This window comes from Aplidium turbinatum, chromosome 9 (assembly GCF_918807975.1).
Source record: "Aplidium turbinatum chromosome 9, kaAplTurb1.1, whole genome shotgun sequence".
Lineage (NCBI taxonomy): Eukaryota > Metazoa > Chordata > Ascidiacea > Aplousobranchia > Polyclinidae > Aplidium > Aplidium turbinatum.
This window is the reverse complement of record NC_137480.1, coordinates 12,013,070-12,029,679: the sequence shown is the minus strand read 5'-3', so window position 1 is coordinate 12,029,679 and position 16,610 is coordinate 12,013,070. Positions and strand designations below refer to the sequence as shown.

At 36.9% G+C, this 16,610-nt stretch overlaps 1 protein-coding gene across 1 annotated transcript in view; it reads left to right on the top strand.

Moving 5' to 3' along the window:
• The first annotated feature begins 8,681 nt into the window (after nucleotides 1-8,681).
• The window catches only part of LOC145776686 (uncharacterized), a 52,740-nt gene continuing 44,811 nt past the window's right edge, over nucleotides 8,682-16,610 (top strand). Inside the window, exons 1-4 of the mRNA XM_082587917.1 lie at nucleotides 8,682-8,815; nucleotides 9,009-9,094; nucleotides 13,023-13,160; nucleotides 14,840-14,929. Coding sequence (XP_082444043.1) covers nucleotides 8,776-8,815; nucleotides 9,009-9,094; nucleotides 13,023-13,160; nucleotides 14,840-14,929 — 354 coding nt within the window. The 5' untranslated portion in view covers nucleotides 8,682-8,775. The remainder of the gene's footprint in view (nucleotides 8,816-9,008; nucleotides 9,095-13,022; nucleotides 13,161-14,839; nucleotides 14,930-16,610) is intronic.

Sequence of the window (16,610 nt, the reverse complement as noted above, 5' to 3'; positions counted from 1 at the left end):
AAGTCTCCTTAAACCAAGCTAGGTGATGTGGAATCGTGAGAACAACTTGTCAGTGACAGGTCAGTCTTTAGAGAAATAAAACAGAGTAACCTTAGCGAGTTTAACATACTTTTTTTACACAAAAAATACATTAAAATAAACTCAAACGTTTTCGACACGTAACAAATGATACTGAACAAATGATACAAGAATGATTACGAGTAAATTATGTGGTGGTAAATTATGTAATTTACTCGTAATCATTCTTGTATCATTTGTTCAGTTTGTGCTTTTCAGTCCAGAGTGTCGTTGCAGTTGTAGTGCAAAGTCAAATTTATCTTACGACTTTTCATTTTATGTAACTTATATTGCAGATTTAATACCTGATGAGTGATGAGGACACACGTACGTGTCAAAAACTTTTGAGTTTATTTTAATTATATTATTTTTTTTTTGTGTAAAAACAGCATGTTAAACCCGCTAAGGTTACTCTGTTTTATTTCTGTATGGTTCAACAAAGCAAACTCTCTACCAAAGCTTTAACGGGTCAATCTGAAGGAAAAAAAACTAGGAATGGCGCCTAGTTCTTCGAAAAAAAACTCAAGAAACAAAAAGCTCAGGAAAAACGAAAAGTCAGAAAAGGAAAGCTGAATAAGCCACGTTTTCCGCCATCCATTAGCTACAATGTTACTTTTTCTCCACCTGTATTCCACACTGTCTGGGCCTCCAACACCACATCCAACAACTTGATGAAAAAAAACAATGCTCGCACTCGAGCAGAAACCGACAACATGACTTCGGATCGTAATTTAGCATCCAGAAAAAAGGTTTTGCAAAGTTTTTAAGAAATAAGCAACAAGCATTTTTTGCATTAATATGAAAAAATCAATGTCAATTGCATCCATATGTCATTGTCACGTTCTTCCGCTACTCTTTTTGCTTCTCCGATGCTTGACAAGTCAGCCTACTGTTTTACATCATACCCCCAAGTTCCTTTCCTTTTTTCTCCTGCACCTCTTTCCTTCCACCATACCTTCAATAATCAATTAATGCAGTTATCCTGTCGATCCTCTCAAAATACGTTCCCTGAATTTCATCTTTTGTTTTGTAAATCGTTTGCCTAACTATCTCGCACTCCAATTCTTTATCTAATTGCTTCGTTTGTAATTTGCTTTTGATATGATATTTTTAATGTTCTTCTGCATCACAATAGTTGAAAAACATTATTTTTTTGTGAATTTCTTTGTTTTTAAATTATAGGCTTAATTAAAATTTTTACTTGAGTGTGGCTATCTACTGTATATCTACGGCACTACTGTATAAAAAAGAAAAAAAAAAAAAAATTAAATGGTGTTGAAGAAAAAAACTTGTGTACAACCAGCTTCATGCAAGCTGTTTGTATTCATGTCAGTCACGCTTTTGCGCAAAATGCTTTTGCGCAAATCAAAATGATCCTTGCTGAAACTGATTGAAAATAACGTACCACCCAATGACTGAGAAAAACCATAGCCTACTGATTTTTTATTTTACGCCAGACGGTTGATTTAAGGGAAACTCAGTGTGATTAGAATGCTCCAAGCAATGAGGCACGCGGCAGATGCACAACGCTAAAAAGACGTAAAACCACGTACGGTATATGTGCATCAAACTGCCAATTGCAAGAGAACGCACAATTACTGTTAGCGTTTCAAATCCCTAATAAACGGCACAAATATGTCACTCTGTTGACATTTTTGTATTGTTTCAAAGAGAGCAATGTCATTTGTTTCGGCAAGTACTATAATAATATAAAATCCACTGTTTTAATATAGCCTAATGGGTAAATGGCAAAATATGGTAAAAAAATTCTCAAAAGAATGGGAAAAGGATCCTTTACTGCAAGACTGGATTGTCAGATTGCCTGAGTAGGCTATACAACCAAAGCAGCATGTAAATACTGCAAACGTGAAGTGCGTGCCCATCACACAGATCTTGTTGCACACTCCAAGACCATGAAATATCGACGCAACATTGCACCATTTTCTAATACACGGCTGTTATCAGATTTAGGTGTCTGAAGAATAAATATAGACAACTCTGTAAAAACTGCAGAATTGAAATTAGCTGCTCATGTTGCATGCCACAGCAGTATATTAACCATTGACTATTTGGGTGAGATGATTAATAGCATATGTGACAAAGACTTGGCAATTCATCGTACAAAATGTACTGCACTCAACAGGCGTGTACTAGGACCTGCTCTTCATGAAGAACTTGTTAATGATATAAACAGCAATGGTGGTGTATCTTTTTCTTTGCTCATCGATGAAAGTACCGGTACAGATGTAGAGCAAGAAAAACATCTTCGCTTGATGGATCGCTACTTTTCACCAAGACAAAAAGTAGTGACTACCTTTCTTGGTTTAATCTCCATTGAAAGTGGTGCAGCAGATGCTATTTTTGAAGCAATTATGCAATTTTTGGAATCAGAGGATATTCAGATAAAAAATGTAGGCCTATAGCTTAGGTCTAGCAAACAGATGGTTGCAATACAATGTGTGGAAGGAATACATCTGATATAGAAAACTTCTGCAAGGTGTGTCCAAATATTGTGCATATTAAATGTATTTGTCACTCTATTCAGCTATGTTCATCATATGCATTGAAGGTCATACCTCGAAACGTGGAGTTCATGGTTGCTGAGACATATAATTGGTTCAGCCATAGTAGGCTACTGCTCGCCAAAGAAAATATCGCCATCTCTATACTTGCATAAATGTAAGTGAGGCTCCGTTAAAAACTTTAAGAGCCTGCGATACAAGATGGTTATCAATTGCAGTGTGTGTGGACAGAATCCTTAACCAGTACCTGGAATTAAAACTTCACTTCCAGATCGCAAAAGATGAATAGAGGAGTTACACGGCAGAGTTGCTGTATCACATGTATTCTGACACAGAAAACAAATTGTACTTGCTCTTTTTACAACCAGTTCTTCGTGAACTTAACCGTATAGACAGATTTTTTGAGCTCGAGTCTGCTATCCCTGTGAAGCTATTGGATGAACTTGTTAACTTATACAAAACTCTGCTTCAGCGCATTATGAGACCTGTTACGTTGCCAACATGGGCATCAGTTGTGAATTATGACTTGAGGCTCATCGTCATCTAGTTTCAGCAATTTCTTTTGGCAATCAATTCCTACTTGCTGCTGCTGATTCTCCAGTGTCTGATAAAAATCTCAAAAAAATTAAAACTTGGTGTCGGGGGTACTTATTTGAGCTGATGAGTCAACTACGGCAAAGAATACCTTCGAACATTGAGAGAAGTTGTAGGCTACTTGGAAACGAAAAACCACGGCTGGTTGACCTTTCCTTTTTGCGATTGTACACTGGAGACATTGCTGCTCTGGAAATGCAATGGAATAGACTAAACACTGTTATTTGGCAAAACAAGAACGATATTGATGTGGAAAAATATTGATGTGAAGTGTTAAATCACCAGGATGCATCTGGAGAAAACGACTTTGCTGAAGTTGCACAATTTGTTCTCTCCCTGGTTTCATTGCCCTTCAGCAATGCAGCAGTGGAACGAGCTTTTTCAGTACCGTAATGAGCACTGTTAAAAATAAACAAAGAAATCGAATGCAACAGCAACTTCTGAATAACATACTACGTATTCGGGGTTACATGGCTCGTTCTGGTGTTCGTCGGCTGCGTAGCCGAGTGGTGAGAACGTCTGCGCGACGTTCGAAAGGACGTGGGTTCGACACCGCTCCAGAGCACGCGGCTGTGTCTTGGCAAAGACACTTAGGCCTAATGGCAAAGCCAAAATAAGGGGAGCAGCTGACTCGAAGACTATATGTCACTTCGCTGCTTCCTGTCGTCTGTTGTATCACATCTGTGATCGCAGTGTACTGTATGCAGGGAGTCGAACCGAACCCGAACCGGATTTTTGTAAACCAGTTTTGGTGCGATTTTGTCTGAACCTTAACCGGAACTGAACCGAAAATTTGAGTTAGCTTAAACCCTAACCGAAACCGGTTGAAAAAAGCGGTTCACTCCAGCATTACGTCATTGTTCGCATTGTGGTAAGTGAAGTTGTACGTAGCATGTTGTTATCTTGGAAGCCACATTGTACGGATGAATTATAGCCTATTCCGTAACACACGATCCACTATCATCGATGCTTTGGAGAGGAATTTTTTGACCAGTGTTGGATTTCAATAATAGACATAGGCCTAATTTTATCGAACCCGAACCGGAACTTATAAAACCGGTGTTGAGACTATTTTTGTCGAAACCGAACCGTACCCGAACCACAAATCATTTTTGTTGAACCGGAGCTAAACCGGAACTCTTAAGTTTCTTCGAACCCAAACCGGAACTGAACCAAATTTTGAAACAATCTTTGAACCAGAACCGGACCCGAACCGGAAAAATCAAACGGTTCGACTCCCTGACTTAGGGATATTCTACTGTCCCTACCCTGACTGTATGTTATCGCAATGGGCGCAAATAAAAACACGATTATTATTATTATTATTTGTTGCAACAAATTTCAGCCGACACGAGCCATGTATTGTTTGTTTACCTCGGATATGTACACTGTTGAAAGCGACTGCCAAGCTAACACTAGTGATTTAGAAACTAATGCAGACACTGTTTTTGATCTGCTGATGTGATTTCCAAAGTGTAGCAATTTAATGTGTAAGTTTGAGTCAGGGATATCTAAAGAAGGGGATACGAAGGCTTTTATTACGTCTGACAATAGAAGGGCTATTGTTAATCGTAAATAATCTGTGTTTATCGTAAAATGACAATTGGCACCGATAGTAGTTTAATAAATCTTGTTATGATAACTTGCATTGCGCTATTAACATCAGGCCTGGATATTCGCAGCATGCTCGTGGCTGCTTGTTAATTCAACCACCCATATACTTGCTTTACATCTAGCCTCTTACAAAGGCTTTGTTATAAAAAACAGCTTACTGGTAACTTTTCAACTGTCTTTGTAAACAAGTATTCTTTAAATGTACTCTGCGTAACATTTGCTAACTGTTTCCTGTAGCTCATTGTCCCAGCTACACTACAAAACTTTCTACGATTTTAAAAAGAACCACATGTTTAAAGCACTACAAACAACCGCCCTGGTAGTGTCATGAGAATAAGGAAATTGCTGCGAGCCTTCGTATCCCCTTCTCTAGATATCCCTGGTTTGAGTGTAGGCTAAATCGTTGCATTTATGTGTACTTTTACAGTATTTAATACGAAGGTCGAAGACTCGAAGGTAGCATCAAATAACATAATATTCCAGCAACTAATCTGTTGAACAATCAGTTAGTGGTACAAGCAATTAGGCAGAAGTAAACAGAATGAAAAAATAGTTTCAATGTTCCCTTCATCATTGTTTTTTGTGGGCAACGTTTTTGTTGTTTGTTGATTCAATTAATTTTAAATCCTTATTGTATCTTGCATTATTCATCAGTTAGGACTGTGCCTTGCTGTTCAGTTTTTTTTTTACAGTGTAAGAAATAAGATCTTTAATGATTGATTGTGTTTCGTCAATTTGGACTGATTCTGTGAACGAGTTCTTCTCATTTTGGCTAGTTTGTACAAGCAACATTATTGGGCTAGTTTGGAATTGCTTTTGGGCTGGAAAATTTGAAAATATCTGGCAACTCTGTTTTCTTATTTGGCCTTGTTGTTGGTTATTAAGAAGCAGGGTTGGTTCCAGCAGACTTGGTTCACACACTTGTAGACTTGCAGAGGCTTTTGACGCAGGACGGGTTACAGAGATTGATAGAGTGAAGTTTCCGATTGTTGAAGTGTTTGTGCGCAGGATTATTCCATCCATCAGGTGCTCTGAATGAAGAGCAGTTCTTACAATGTGTTGCTTAAGCACACACCCTGAGAGTCCGCCCTGACAGCTCAGTGGTTACATGCTCGGCTCAAGATTACGCTGCGCTGGTTCGACTCTCGGGGTGTGCGCTTGAGTAACGCATTTTAGGACTGCACTCCATTCAGCGGCACCTAGTGAATGGAATAATTCCCTGGCAACAAGACTTTAATAATTGGAAAACTTCATTCTGCCAATCTTGGTAATCGGCCCAAGCGTCAAGAGCTTCTACAAGTATGCGAAACTACCTGGAATAACCAATCAAGGCTTTGTCAATCCGAGGATAAAGATTCAAAACCAACTAACCAAGAGTCGAACTACCCTAGCGTTGCTTGATCTTTGATGCTTTTTCGTTCATGAAATCACACGCTAACCAACTGAGCTGTCGGGGCATGCATAGAGCAATATAACTGACTGAAACTAGTAACAGTTAAGACACATGCCAAAATAGTATTAATATTTACCTCAACCAGAACAGTTTGAAGACAGTACCGCACAGAACGGTATGTTCTGTAAAAAATTAATGCTTTTCAATGGATGCCACTGATGTCGTCCCCTGAACACGTCGTCCCCCCGATGTCGTCCCATGCTGATGTCTTCCCACGTCGATGTTGTCCCTTAAAAGAAGTGTTGCCAGATGTTCAACTTTTTCCCACTTGCTAGTAGGTAAAAATTAGGGTTGTTCGAAACGAACTTTTTCAAGTCGAAACGAAATTTTTGCCACCTTTTCTTTTTTTTAGCAAACATCTGAAAAAAAAAGTTAGCCTAGAAATTAATTGTTATTTTTAAAATGTACGGTAATCGAATAAAATCAGAGACTTTTAAAAGTGGAACTGGCTATTTTTCCACACTTAATGCCGTGGTTACAATCAGATGTTGCCAGAGTTAAGATTAAAGTTAGGAAGGGTTAAGGGGGGTGTAACCTAATTCGTACCCTGAAAAGATGGAGAGAAAAAATTAAAAAATGCCGAAGTCGCTGATCGGAGTTCCGCAAACAAACAAACTGAAAGATTGAGAAAAAATAGAACAAAGCCGAAGACGCTGATTGCAGTTTCCGTTTTTCCGCAGTTTTTGCAAGCATTTTAAAACTTCCAGTATTGATCCTAAGAGTTTACCGAAGTCACTGATCGCAGTTTCAGCAAACATTTTTAACAGGTTAGGGTTGATCGGAGTTTCCGCAAACATTTTAAAATTTCCGATAATAATCGTAAGAGTTTTTGTTTGTTTGCGGAAACTCCAATCGGGATCGGAGTTTAAAAACTGAAAAAAATAGAACAAAGCCGAAGTCGCTGATCGCAGTTTCCGCCAACATTTTAAAATTTCTGATAATGATCCTAAGAGTTTGCCGAAGTCACTGATCGCAGTTTCCGCAAACATTTTAAAAGGGTTAGGGTTGTAATCACACAAGTTGTAGCCACCAAACTGAAAGAATAACATAACAAACACCACAATAAATATTGAAAATGTAATAGCCTACTTTTGCAATTCTGCTTTTGTGGCCTACGCTTCAGCAAAAAAGCATATTCCCAGCGAATATCAAGTCTTTTGGCAGCATTATTCGTAATCACTCACTTGGAACGACATGGGCATTGACGCTCAACCTGAAATCTAACAGCCCGCCACATATGAAGCTTTTTTTGGCGGCGTAATTATTGCATGTCCCGATGTATGAGGGGACGACATCGGCAGGAGACGACATCGGCGCCACCTCTTTTCAACTAGCGTGCTACAGAAGAATTTTAAAAATATCATATGAAAAACAAATCACAAACAAAGCAATTAGAAAAAAATTGGAGTGCAAGATAGATGGGCAAATGATTTGGCTAAACAAAAGATGGAATTCGCGAGACATATTTTGAGAGGATCGGCAGGACAGTTACATCAGTTCGCCCCGATAGCTCAATTGGTTAGCGCATCACTTCTGGAACGAAGAAACTTCAACATCAACAGCGGCGCTGGTTCGACTCTTGGGGTGTGCGCTTGAGCAACGCACGTTAAGGACTGCTCTCCATTCAGCGGCATCTAATGGATGGAATAATTCCTAAGCAACAAGACTTCAACAATCGGAAACTTCACTCTGTCAATCTCGGTGACCGGGCCTGCGTCAGTGATTCAAAGCCTCTATAAGTATGCGAAACAGCCAGGATTAAGCTCTGCAAGAAGCTTTCCAGTCCGAGGATAAAGATTCAATCAATCAATCAATTGGTTATTAAAAGTATGGTGGAAGGAAAGAAGTGCAGTGGAAGATGAAGACAAACTTGGGGTGATGATGTAAAACAGTAGGCTGACTTGTCAAGCATCGGCGAAGCAAAAAGACTAGCAAAAGAACATGACGTCACTTGATATGTGGAAGCAATCGACAGCCAGCCTTCAGCTTGAAGACGACACATGATAATGGTGTTCAATCCATATAGATTATATAATGCATAGGTTGCAACTCATACTTTGGGAACCATACTTTAATGCATTGGCTACAATGCTACCATACATGATTAAAATAGAATTGTTGACACTAGTTTCTATCAGATATATATATAGATCTTCTCGAACAAAATATTTAAAACCGAACTGTTCACAAATAATTTGTGTTTGTGCAAAGAGCGTAGTATGTGGCACCAAAATTCTAAAAATCTTGGTTTTATATATACACTTTGGAAAAAAGTGCCATATACATAGTCATGATTGACATTATTTTGCTACATTAGTTATAATGGATGATACATCATTCAATCAAGTACATATACATCATTCAATCAAGTATATCATTCATTCAATCACATTATATAGTTATAATGGATGACATAACATTCAAGCTTTAATTAAATTATTTAAATGCTTGATTTTAGGTTCCAGGATTAATCTCTGCTGTATGATGTTGGGAGTCCTGTTATAGTATATGGACTTTTGTGGGGTTTGACAGAATATGAAAAGACGCGGACATGCAAATTCACCAGTTTTTGTTGGTAATTTATAAGTTATGTTTAACCTACATTTGGCAATGCAATAATTATGTTGTAGTGTAATCACTTGTAATATTTATATACATATAATTTTATAGCCTAATATGCTGAAATTATAATAAAAATTACTTAAAATGACAGTTTTGTTTTAAATTGTTAATTTAAAAGATCAATTTTCATCACTTTCAATTGATAGACGCAGGCGATCAACACGTGAAGAAACAAGAATCAGTTTGTAACCACAATGCAAATGGATTTTTGTCAACCAAAGAAAAAGTTTTAGTAAGTTTTGTGGTTTTTTATTTAGTGTATGAAACGAACTCGTTTGAGGATTTGTATTGACTGGCGGTTGTGATCAGTCAGTAGCCAGCCATCAGTCAGTACCAGACCGGTAGGCCTACATTTTATTTCTTCACTGTATTAAGACACAGATATTTATGCTACAAAAAAGAAAGACTCATGGTTGCTGCACCTTTTTAAATGCAACATATTAAAACAACAAATAATAAAAGTAAGCACAAAGACAGCGCACTTCTGACAGTGTTTATTTCATGCACCAGGCATAATATGTTGTTTATAATGTATAATACTAATATAATAATATGTTCATCTGTTGTTTAACTTTAGCCTAACGTGACTGTTAAAAAAAGGAAGTGGTCAGAGAATTATGTGCAGTACGGCTTTACTTGTGCCACTGAAAGTGATGGAACTCAATATATACTACTTTCCTGAACAAATACAACATCCAGCATGGATACATCAACGATTTGCTTCTAATACGCTACTATAACAGCAAATATAAACACTCCATAACTTGGACATTATCGAGCTTCAAGAAAGCGAGGTGAAAAAAAGAAAATTCAACACAAGTCTTCAAGCGTTTTGGTGTCAACAAATTGAAAGTTTTCTTATTTCAAAAGTTGCCCTTAAAGTTCTTATTCCATTTCAGGCCTTAAAACTCGTGTTTTTTTCCGGCAGCCATCGTGGCTTACCGAGAGCTCCTTCTCGGCGGCCAAATCTGCGTGCTTGGAGGCCAAAATACAAATAACGATAACACAAGTAAATAGAATTAAACTTGCAACAATGCCAAAATGTTGTTGAAGACTGGGCGACGTCCTGCTATAGAATCGTTGTACCACGCAATAACTGCTGTATCGGGATTGTAATCCGGTATTGCGGGACCATCTAACGACGCTAAATTGTTTCAACTGCATACCGCCTTTCATAAAACCTGACCATTTATACCGTTGTGATGTCACCATTGAGGGTGTGAAGTCACTAACCCAGTCCCACAGCGGAAACATTTCTCAACTCTGAAGACACGAGTTTTCTCGTCGGATGTCAACTAACCTACCCAGACAACAAAATTCATCATTTTTACATTGATTCTACGTTTGCAGTCGTTAAATCAAGGTAAAAATGACGAATTTGTTGTCTGGGTAGTCCTCCTTTTTAACAACGATTCAATGTCCGGCAACATTGGATCGACATAAAAACGACAATATTGCCAGCCGATGTAAATTAGCACTTCGGATTAACACTTCGTTAAAATAAATGTCGGGAATTACAAACAAGACTTATAGCTGGTGATCGCAGCGGGATATTTTCCATGTAATAGCCAATGTTCCTGCACAATACAACAGTGGTGATTATGACACGCTGACCTAATTCTGCGTCACTCTTTGATAATACATATTTTCGACAGTTAATCCACGATCATTCTATTGCAAAATTAAATAATTAGCTAGAAGAAACCGGCATTCAAATTGGCCGACTGAGGAGGTAGCACCGGCGGTCATTCAAGGACTACTTAGCGGCCATGGCCGCGATGGCCGCCGGCTGCTTTAAGGCTTGCCATTTGTAAGCACTTATTTATGCGAGAATGCGTTTTCTATTCTGGTGGATGTTAAAGCAAAAATACGAAACCAGCTTGCATGTGAAAATGATATGAGAATTGCTGTTTCTGAGACAAACCATCGAATCTCACTATTGGTCTCGGAAACTGCAATTCTCATATCTTTTTTGCATACTAGCTGGTTTCGTTTTTTTTTGCTTTAACATCCAACCAGACAAAGCCTTGAATCTCGCTATTGGTCTCAGAAAAACAAAAACAGAAGTCTCATTGATGGGTCTGCTACTATTCGGCGAGTTCCCTATTCGGGATTTTTTGAAAATCCAACTATTGAATATTACAGTATTCAATATTCAGACATTGAATCAATGTGAACACGAACTGTTAGGCTAACTGGATTCTTTGAACAAATCGAATGGCTTTTGTAAATGTTTGTCAGGTACAACCTATACATGGTCAGCAAAAGTTCCCTTTTGTACACGATTTCAACGTCTGGCGACGTTAAAACAATGTAATTGCCATTACATTCAAAAGTTTTGTTGACATCAAAAATTCTTTTGACTGTTGAGTTATACAGCATCGTTTTGTGAAAAAGGTTGTTTTGACGTAAAATATATTTAAAATACCATATAAAATCAACAAATAGCTTATTTAAAAATGAATGACATAAACATGACGCTAAGAGGGTGGATGATGTAGACGCAAGGATTCAAAACTTTCTCTTGGTTTGGAAATGTTACCAGGAGCTTATTTAAAATTTTATGTTTTTGTGTTCAAAATTAAAAAAAGTCACGCAAATTTAGGAACTGATCCAGATTTGGTTACTGTAAAAAAAAGATCCAGATCTGATTCGGATCTGGTGAAAAACAGTGAGGCCAGGTTCGGATCCTGTTTTTGTATACCTCTGGTCAGGAATATTTAAAGAAGGGGATCTGAATGCTTTTATTACGTCTGAAAATAGAAAGGCTACTGTTTATCATAATATATAATAATCTCTGTTTTTCATAAACTGACAAATGGCACCAATAGTAATTTAATAAACCTTGTTATGATTACCTGCAGTGCACTATTTGCACCAGGCCTGGATAGTCACTGCATGCTCATAGTTACTTGTTTTCTCAGCTGCCAGCATGCTTGGATTACTCCTAGCCTAATGCAAAGGCTTTGTTAAGACTAACTGCTTACTGGTAACCTTACAACTGTGTTTCTAAACAAGTATTCTTTAAATATGCCCTACATAACATTTGCTAACTGTCTTCTGTAACTGACTGTACCAGCTCTACACTACAAAACTTTCTGTAATTATAAAAAACGCATCTTCAACATGGTACCAACTACCACTCTTCTAGTGTCATGAAAATAAGACAATCGTTGCGAGCCTTTGTATCCCTTTTAGATACCCCTGCCTCTGGTAACCGGAATGGCTCGTTTCGGTGAGTCCGATTTGGTGAGTTCCCTATTCGGTGAGAGCCTTTTTCGGAGAGTTTCCTATTTGGTGATTTTTTGAAATTTTTTTTTAAATTAACGGGTACCGTAGCCTGATTACCATTGCTGTTTTAGGGTTAGTGGTTAAGGTTTAGAGGATAGGGTCTTATTTCAACATTTAGCGACGTTAAAACGATGTAAAAGCGGCAATGATAATTCCCAATAATTTTCAAAAAATCACCGACTAGGGAACTCTCCGAAAAAGGCTCTCACCGAATAGGGAACTCACCGAATAGTAGCAGATCCTCTGGTAACTGCTATATAATTGCTTGTAGTCTTGGACTATCCTGGTTAAGTTTTAAAGAACACAATAAAACTTTTTATGTCACAATTTTATGATATCAAGTCATTAGTTTTATGAAATTTAGGATAAGGTAAATAACTGCAGTGTGACTTCACAAGCGAAGAAATTTTAACATACTGGTCTGATGATGTACTCAGTACTACTACTATGCAACATATCCTCAATGGCTATACAAACATTTTTTAATTCTTATCCGAATTTTTTCATAACATGTTTTCAAGAAATAGATTATGCCTGTTGCATTCCACACTTAAACTTTGCATTGGTCTTTTTGGGTCTGCTACTATTCGGTGAGTCCGATTCGGTGAGTCCGATTCGGTGAGTCTGATTCGGTGAGTTCCTAACCTCTAACCCCTAACCCCAAACCCCTAACCCTTAAACGGCAATGATAATTAGGCTACGGTACCCGATAATTTGAAAGAAAAATTGAAAAAATCCCCCGTTAAGGGATCGGACTCACCGAATCGGATTCACCGAATCGGACTCACCGAATCGGACTCACCGAATCGGACTCACCGAAACGGGCCATTCCGGGTCTTTTTGTAGTAACAATAATCATTGAACTTTAGGTCAGTCGGCGATCTTTAGCAGCTCTTGCAGTGCGCCCCAAGCGCAAAAAGATCAAGAGCTTTTGGAAAGTGGTTTATGAAAAAGTCTCAACAGCTTTGCCCAAACTTATACCAGATTACCCATATCAATACATGCATGTAAGATTTCAGTGTTAATTTGGTATGGTGTTTTGTATGAGTAGTTTTTTAGTGCATCTTTGGTCTCATTTTTGTGGAAAATGTGTTTATGATCAATTGTGTTTAAGCTGTAAATTTAACTTTACAAAACACATAGGTTACTACTCTAAAAATAAAAGAGCCCAATATGTAGATGCTAAATTAATGTGTTTTATCTTTAGTGTTATTAATTGAAAGCAATCCCTTGTGCCGCTATGGCGCTATAAATGCATTACAGCTGACGTCACCAGGGCAAATCAACCATCTATTATGAAAAGTATTGTAATAAAAGTCAAGGTTTGCATTTTTTGACTTGGACTTTAGCATTGTCAAACAAAACGACATTTAACAGAAGTAACAGTGTATACTACATACTACTCAGTCCATACTCCATACCTACTACTCTTGCAAAAATCTAAATTTTGTACTGAGTATAGTAGTAGTATGACTGTTTTTGTGGTATTTCAAAAGTGATGACATTTTCATGGTGTCGGTGTAGTTGTGCAAGAAAGGTTTTAATTTGTAGACCAGTGGTTCTCAACGGGGGGTCCGAAGACCCCAAGGGGTCCGTAAAGTGGTTTCTGGGGTTCCATAAAAGTTTTCGAATTTTTAGCATGATTAATAAATTGCGAAATTAAAAAATTGTTTGTGTTTTGTTTCTGTATCAGCCTACAGTGATACTCAAACTGTAAGTTGCAATGCACTGGTGCGTCGTATGAAATTGTTTTCTTAACTATAAAAATTATCATATAAAACACATAAACCTTTTAATAAGTTGGCTATCTTCAACTTAATTCTTTTGAGACAGCCGATTGTTCATCAATGTTTAACTTAGAGTGCTGACTAACGTTTGCATTTTTATCACCACTCACAGTTTTGCAATGATTGTGATTATAACGAATTAATATTTATTGCAAATGAAAAAAGGAAGAAGTTTTTTTAACGGTATTCTAATTAACTTCTATTATTAACTTTTGATAAAGTATATAGAAAAACATCAAATGAGCATATAAATTACTGATGTTACATAAAAAACATAAATCATATAACATAATTTCGTCAATATCATCAATCGTCAAGTGCGTTGCAAATTCAGCAAATTATTCTAAGGGTGTTACTTCGAAACTTATGTAACATATGAATCCATAAGGAGACGCGATATACCAAAATTTCAAATTATAGAAATTTTTAAGGGTCGAAAGTTTTAGGGACCGCTTTGAAGGCTTCAAAAGGGGTCCACCCAGACAAAAAGGTTGAGAACCGCTTGTGTAGACTATACTTTAAATATGTTTGGAGTTTTAAAGAGTGCCTGCAAAGTGTGGTGTCACATCAGGTTTTTGGAATATGTTGCATATGTAATTGTATATATATAATATGTGTGATAGTGCATTATTATCGTATGATACAGAACAATATATTTTATGGTTTGATAAGTAGTGAACTTTTACGTTAAATAAAATTCCTCTATTGCAATTGCACAATGGCATTTAGAAGTTACAGTATGTGCATTGTGCAATACAAACAAATATATCGTCGCCTGAATTCAAAATAGCTTTATGTCCTCTTTTTGGCGATTTTAGCTTTTTTCAAGTTTTTAAGTATTTGGACTTAGAGCTTTCTTTTGCACTTGCACAGCAATATAATATTGTGATACTTTGCAGAAGCTATATATTCAATTGGAACAAACAGTTAGTCCACTGTTCCGGCCAAAGAAATCAGATAAAAATTCTCGTGGAAAAAAGCATTTAAAGGTTGGCATCATTGCTTATTTCATCACTTAGCTTTACAGTTTGTGTCTTTGTTGACTAGGTAATTTGTCAGCAAGGTTATTTTTCAATTTTCTGTGCTTTTGTTGATGTATCTGCCATTGTTGTATGGATAATAAAATAAATGCATTGTGCATTTGTTTTAAATAAACATAAAACAAATACAAATAAAACGAATGCAAACGCATTGTGATACAGCAATCTCCCTTCCCTAATTTTTTTACATTTCACAAATCCAAAGTTTACCGTATATAGCTTATGGTACAGGGTATTGCCTTTGTATTTGACTGTTAACATGGCCACCACTGGGACAGCATTTCTCAGGATTGCTATTAGGCTGTAGTATTGCTGAACCAATTTTGGGCAAGTGTCTCAGATCTTTACATAAGTTGGTAAAAGTTGTCATCATTCATAAAAAATACAAAAAAGGTGAATCGATTGTCGTTTTGACGCCTCATGTAAAAGCGTTTTAATGGAAGCAACAAAAAAGGAGAAACATATTGTGTTTTGAAAACTAATGGAGCTATAACAAAAATCTTTTTTTAATCAGAACTATGACGTTCCTTTATGCATTTAATACATTTTACATGCTTATTTTATATATTTTTTTTGAGTTTTTTTTAGCAAGGGCTAATCCAACTATTGGAGCTATTGATAAAGTTGTGTGAAGTTGTAACGTTTATTATTGATGACCCTGTAGATTAGAAAAATAACTTCCTGCTGTAAAGCCTTGGCCTTAGCAAAGGCTTAAGAATAAAATTTCATTTGTACAAGTATCAATTTCAGTAGGCCTACCTTTTAAATACAAAGCTACATTCATAAACGCTGGATTTTCAGGATATTTTTCTTGTGATGTGCTCATTCACAAACATTTTCATTGAATAGGCTATTCATGCCTCTCTTTCATCAATCACACTTTTTTCAAGCCTTTTTTGCGCTTTAAACTTGCTACAATAGCAACCAATTGAACGAGACAAGTGCAATTATGACATCAAGACTAAAATGAGTGATTTTCTAATTGAAATCTTAATAGCTAACAATTTCAAAAATATTTTCATTGTCCAACCTCTCGAAAACTAACCGATTCCCGAAAAACTAAGTTCATTTTTGGAATCAGTGGCCTTGAAATACTGTAAAATTAATCTCACCTTTTGTGCCAAACTTTTTTGTTGCCTGTGTTATTGGTAGCACTTGAAGTTGTGTGGTTCATTGATGCCATTTGCTGAGCGTGTGGCCACACTTCTAAGTTACAGAACCAATTTAGCTCTGTTGATTATCCGTGGGATATAACTGCAATAGTGCATTGAATCAAAAGTGTATAAATTGATGCTGTTGTCTGCTAGTAATGAGAGTAGTATTTTACAATACACCACAAACCATTGTAGTCTGATAATTCTTACATTTGTGACGCTGTTTTGTACTTTTCTTATGTTTCATAAACTTTGTTTTTGAGGTATTTCATGGCTGATCAAATTACATCAACCTCAACAAAAAAGAATACCGTATGCGATTATAGGCTTATAACTATTTTTTTAACTATTAACCTACAGATTTTTCCATGAAATCGTTTATAAAACGGTTGTAAAGTCTCTTCCTCAAAAACTAAACAGCCTTCTCAAAAGCCTCTTCCACAAAAGCTCAAAGACTTTACGTACCTAAGCATCCT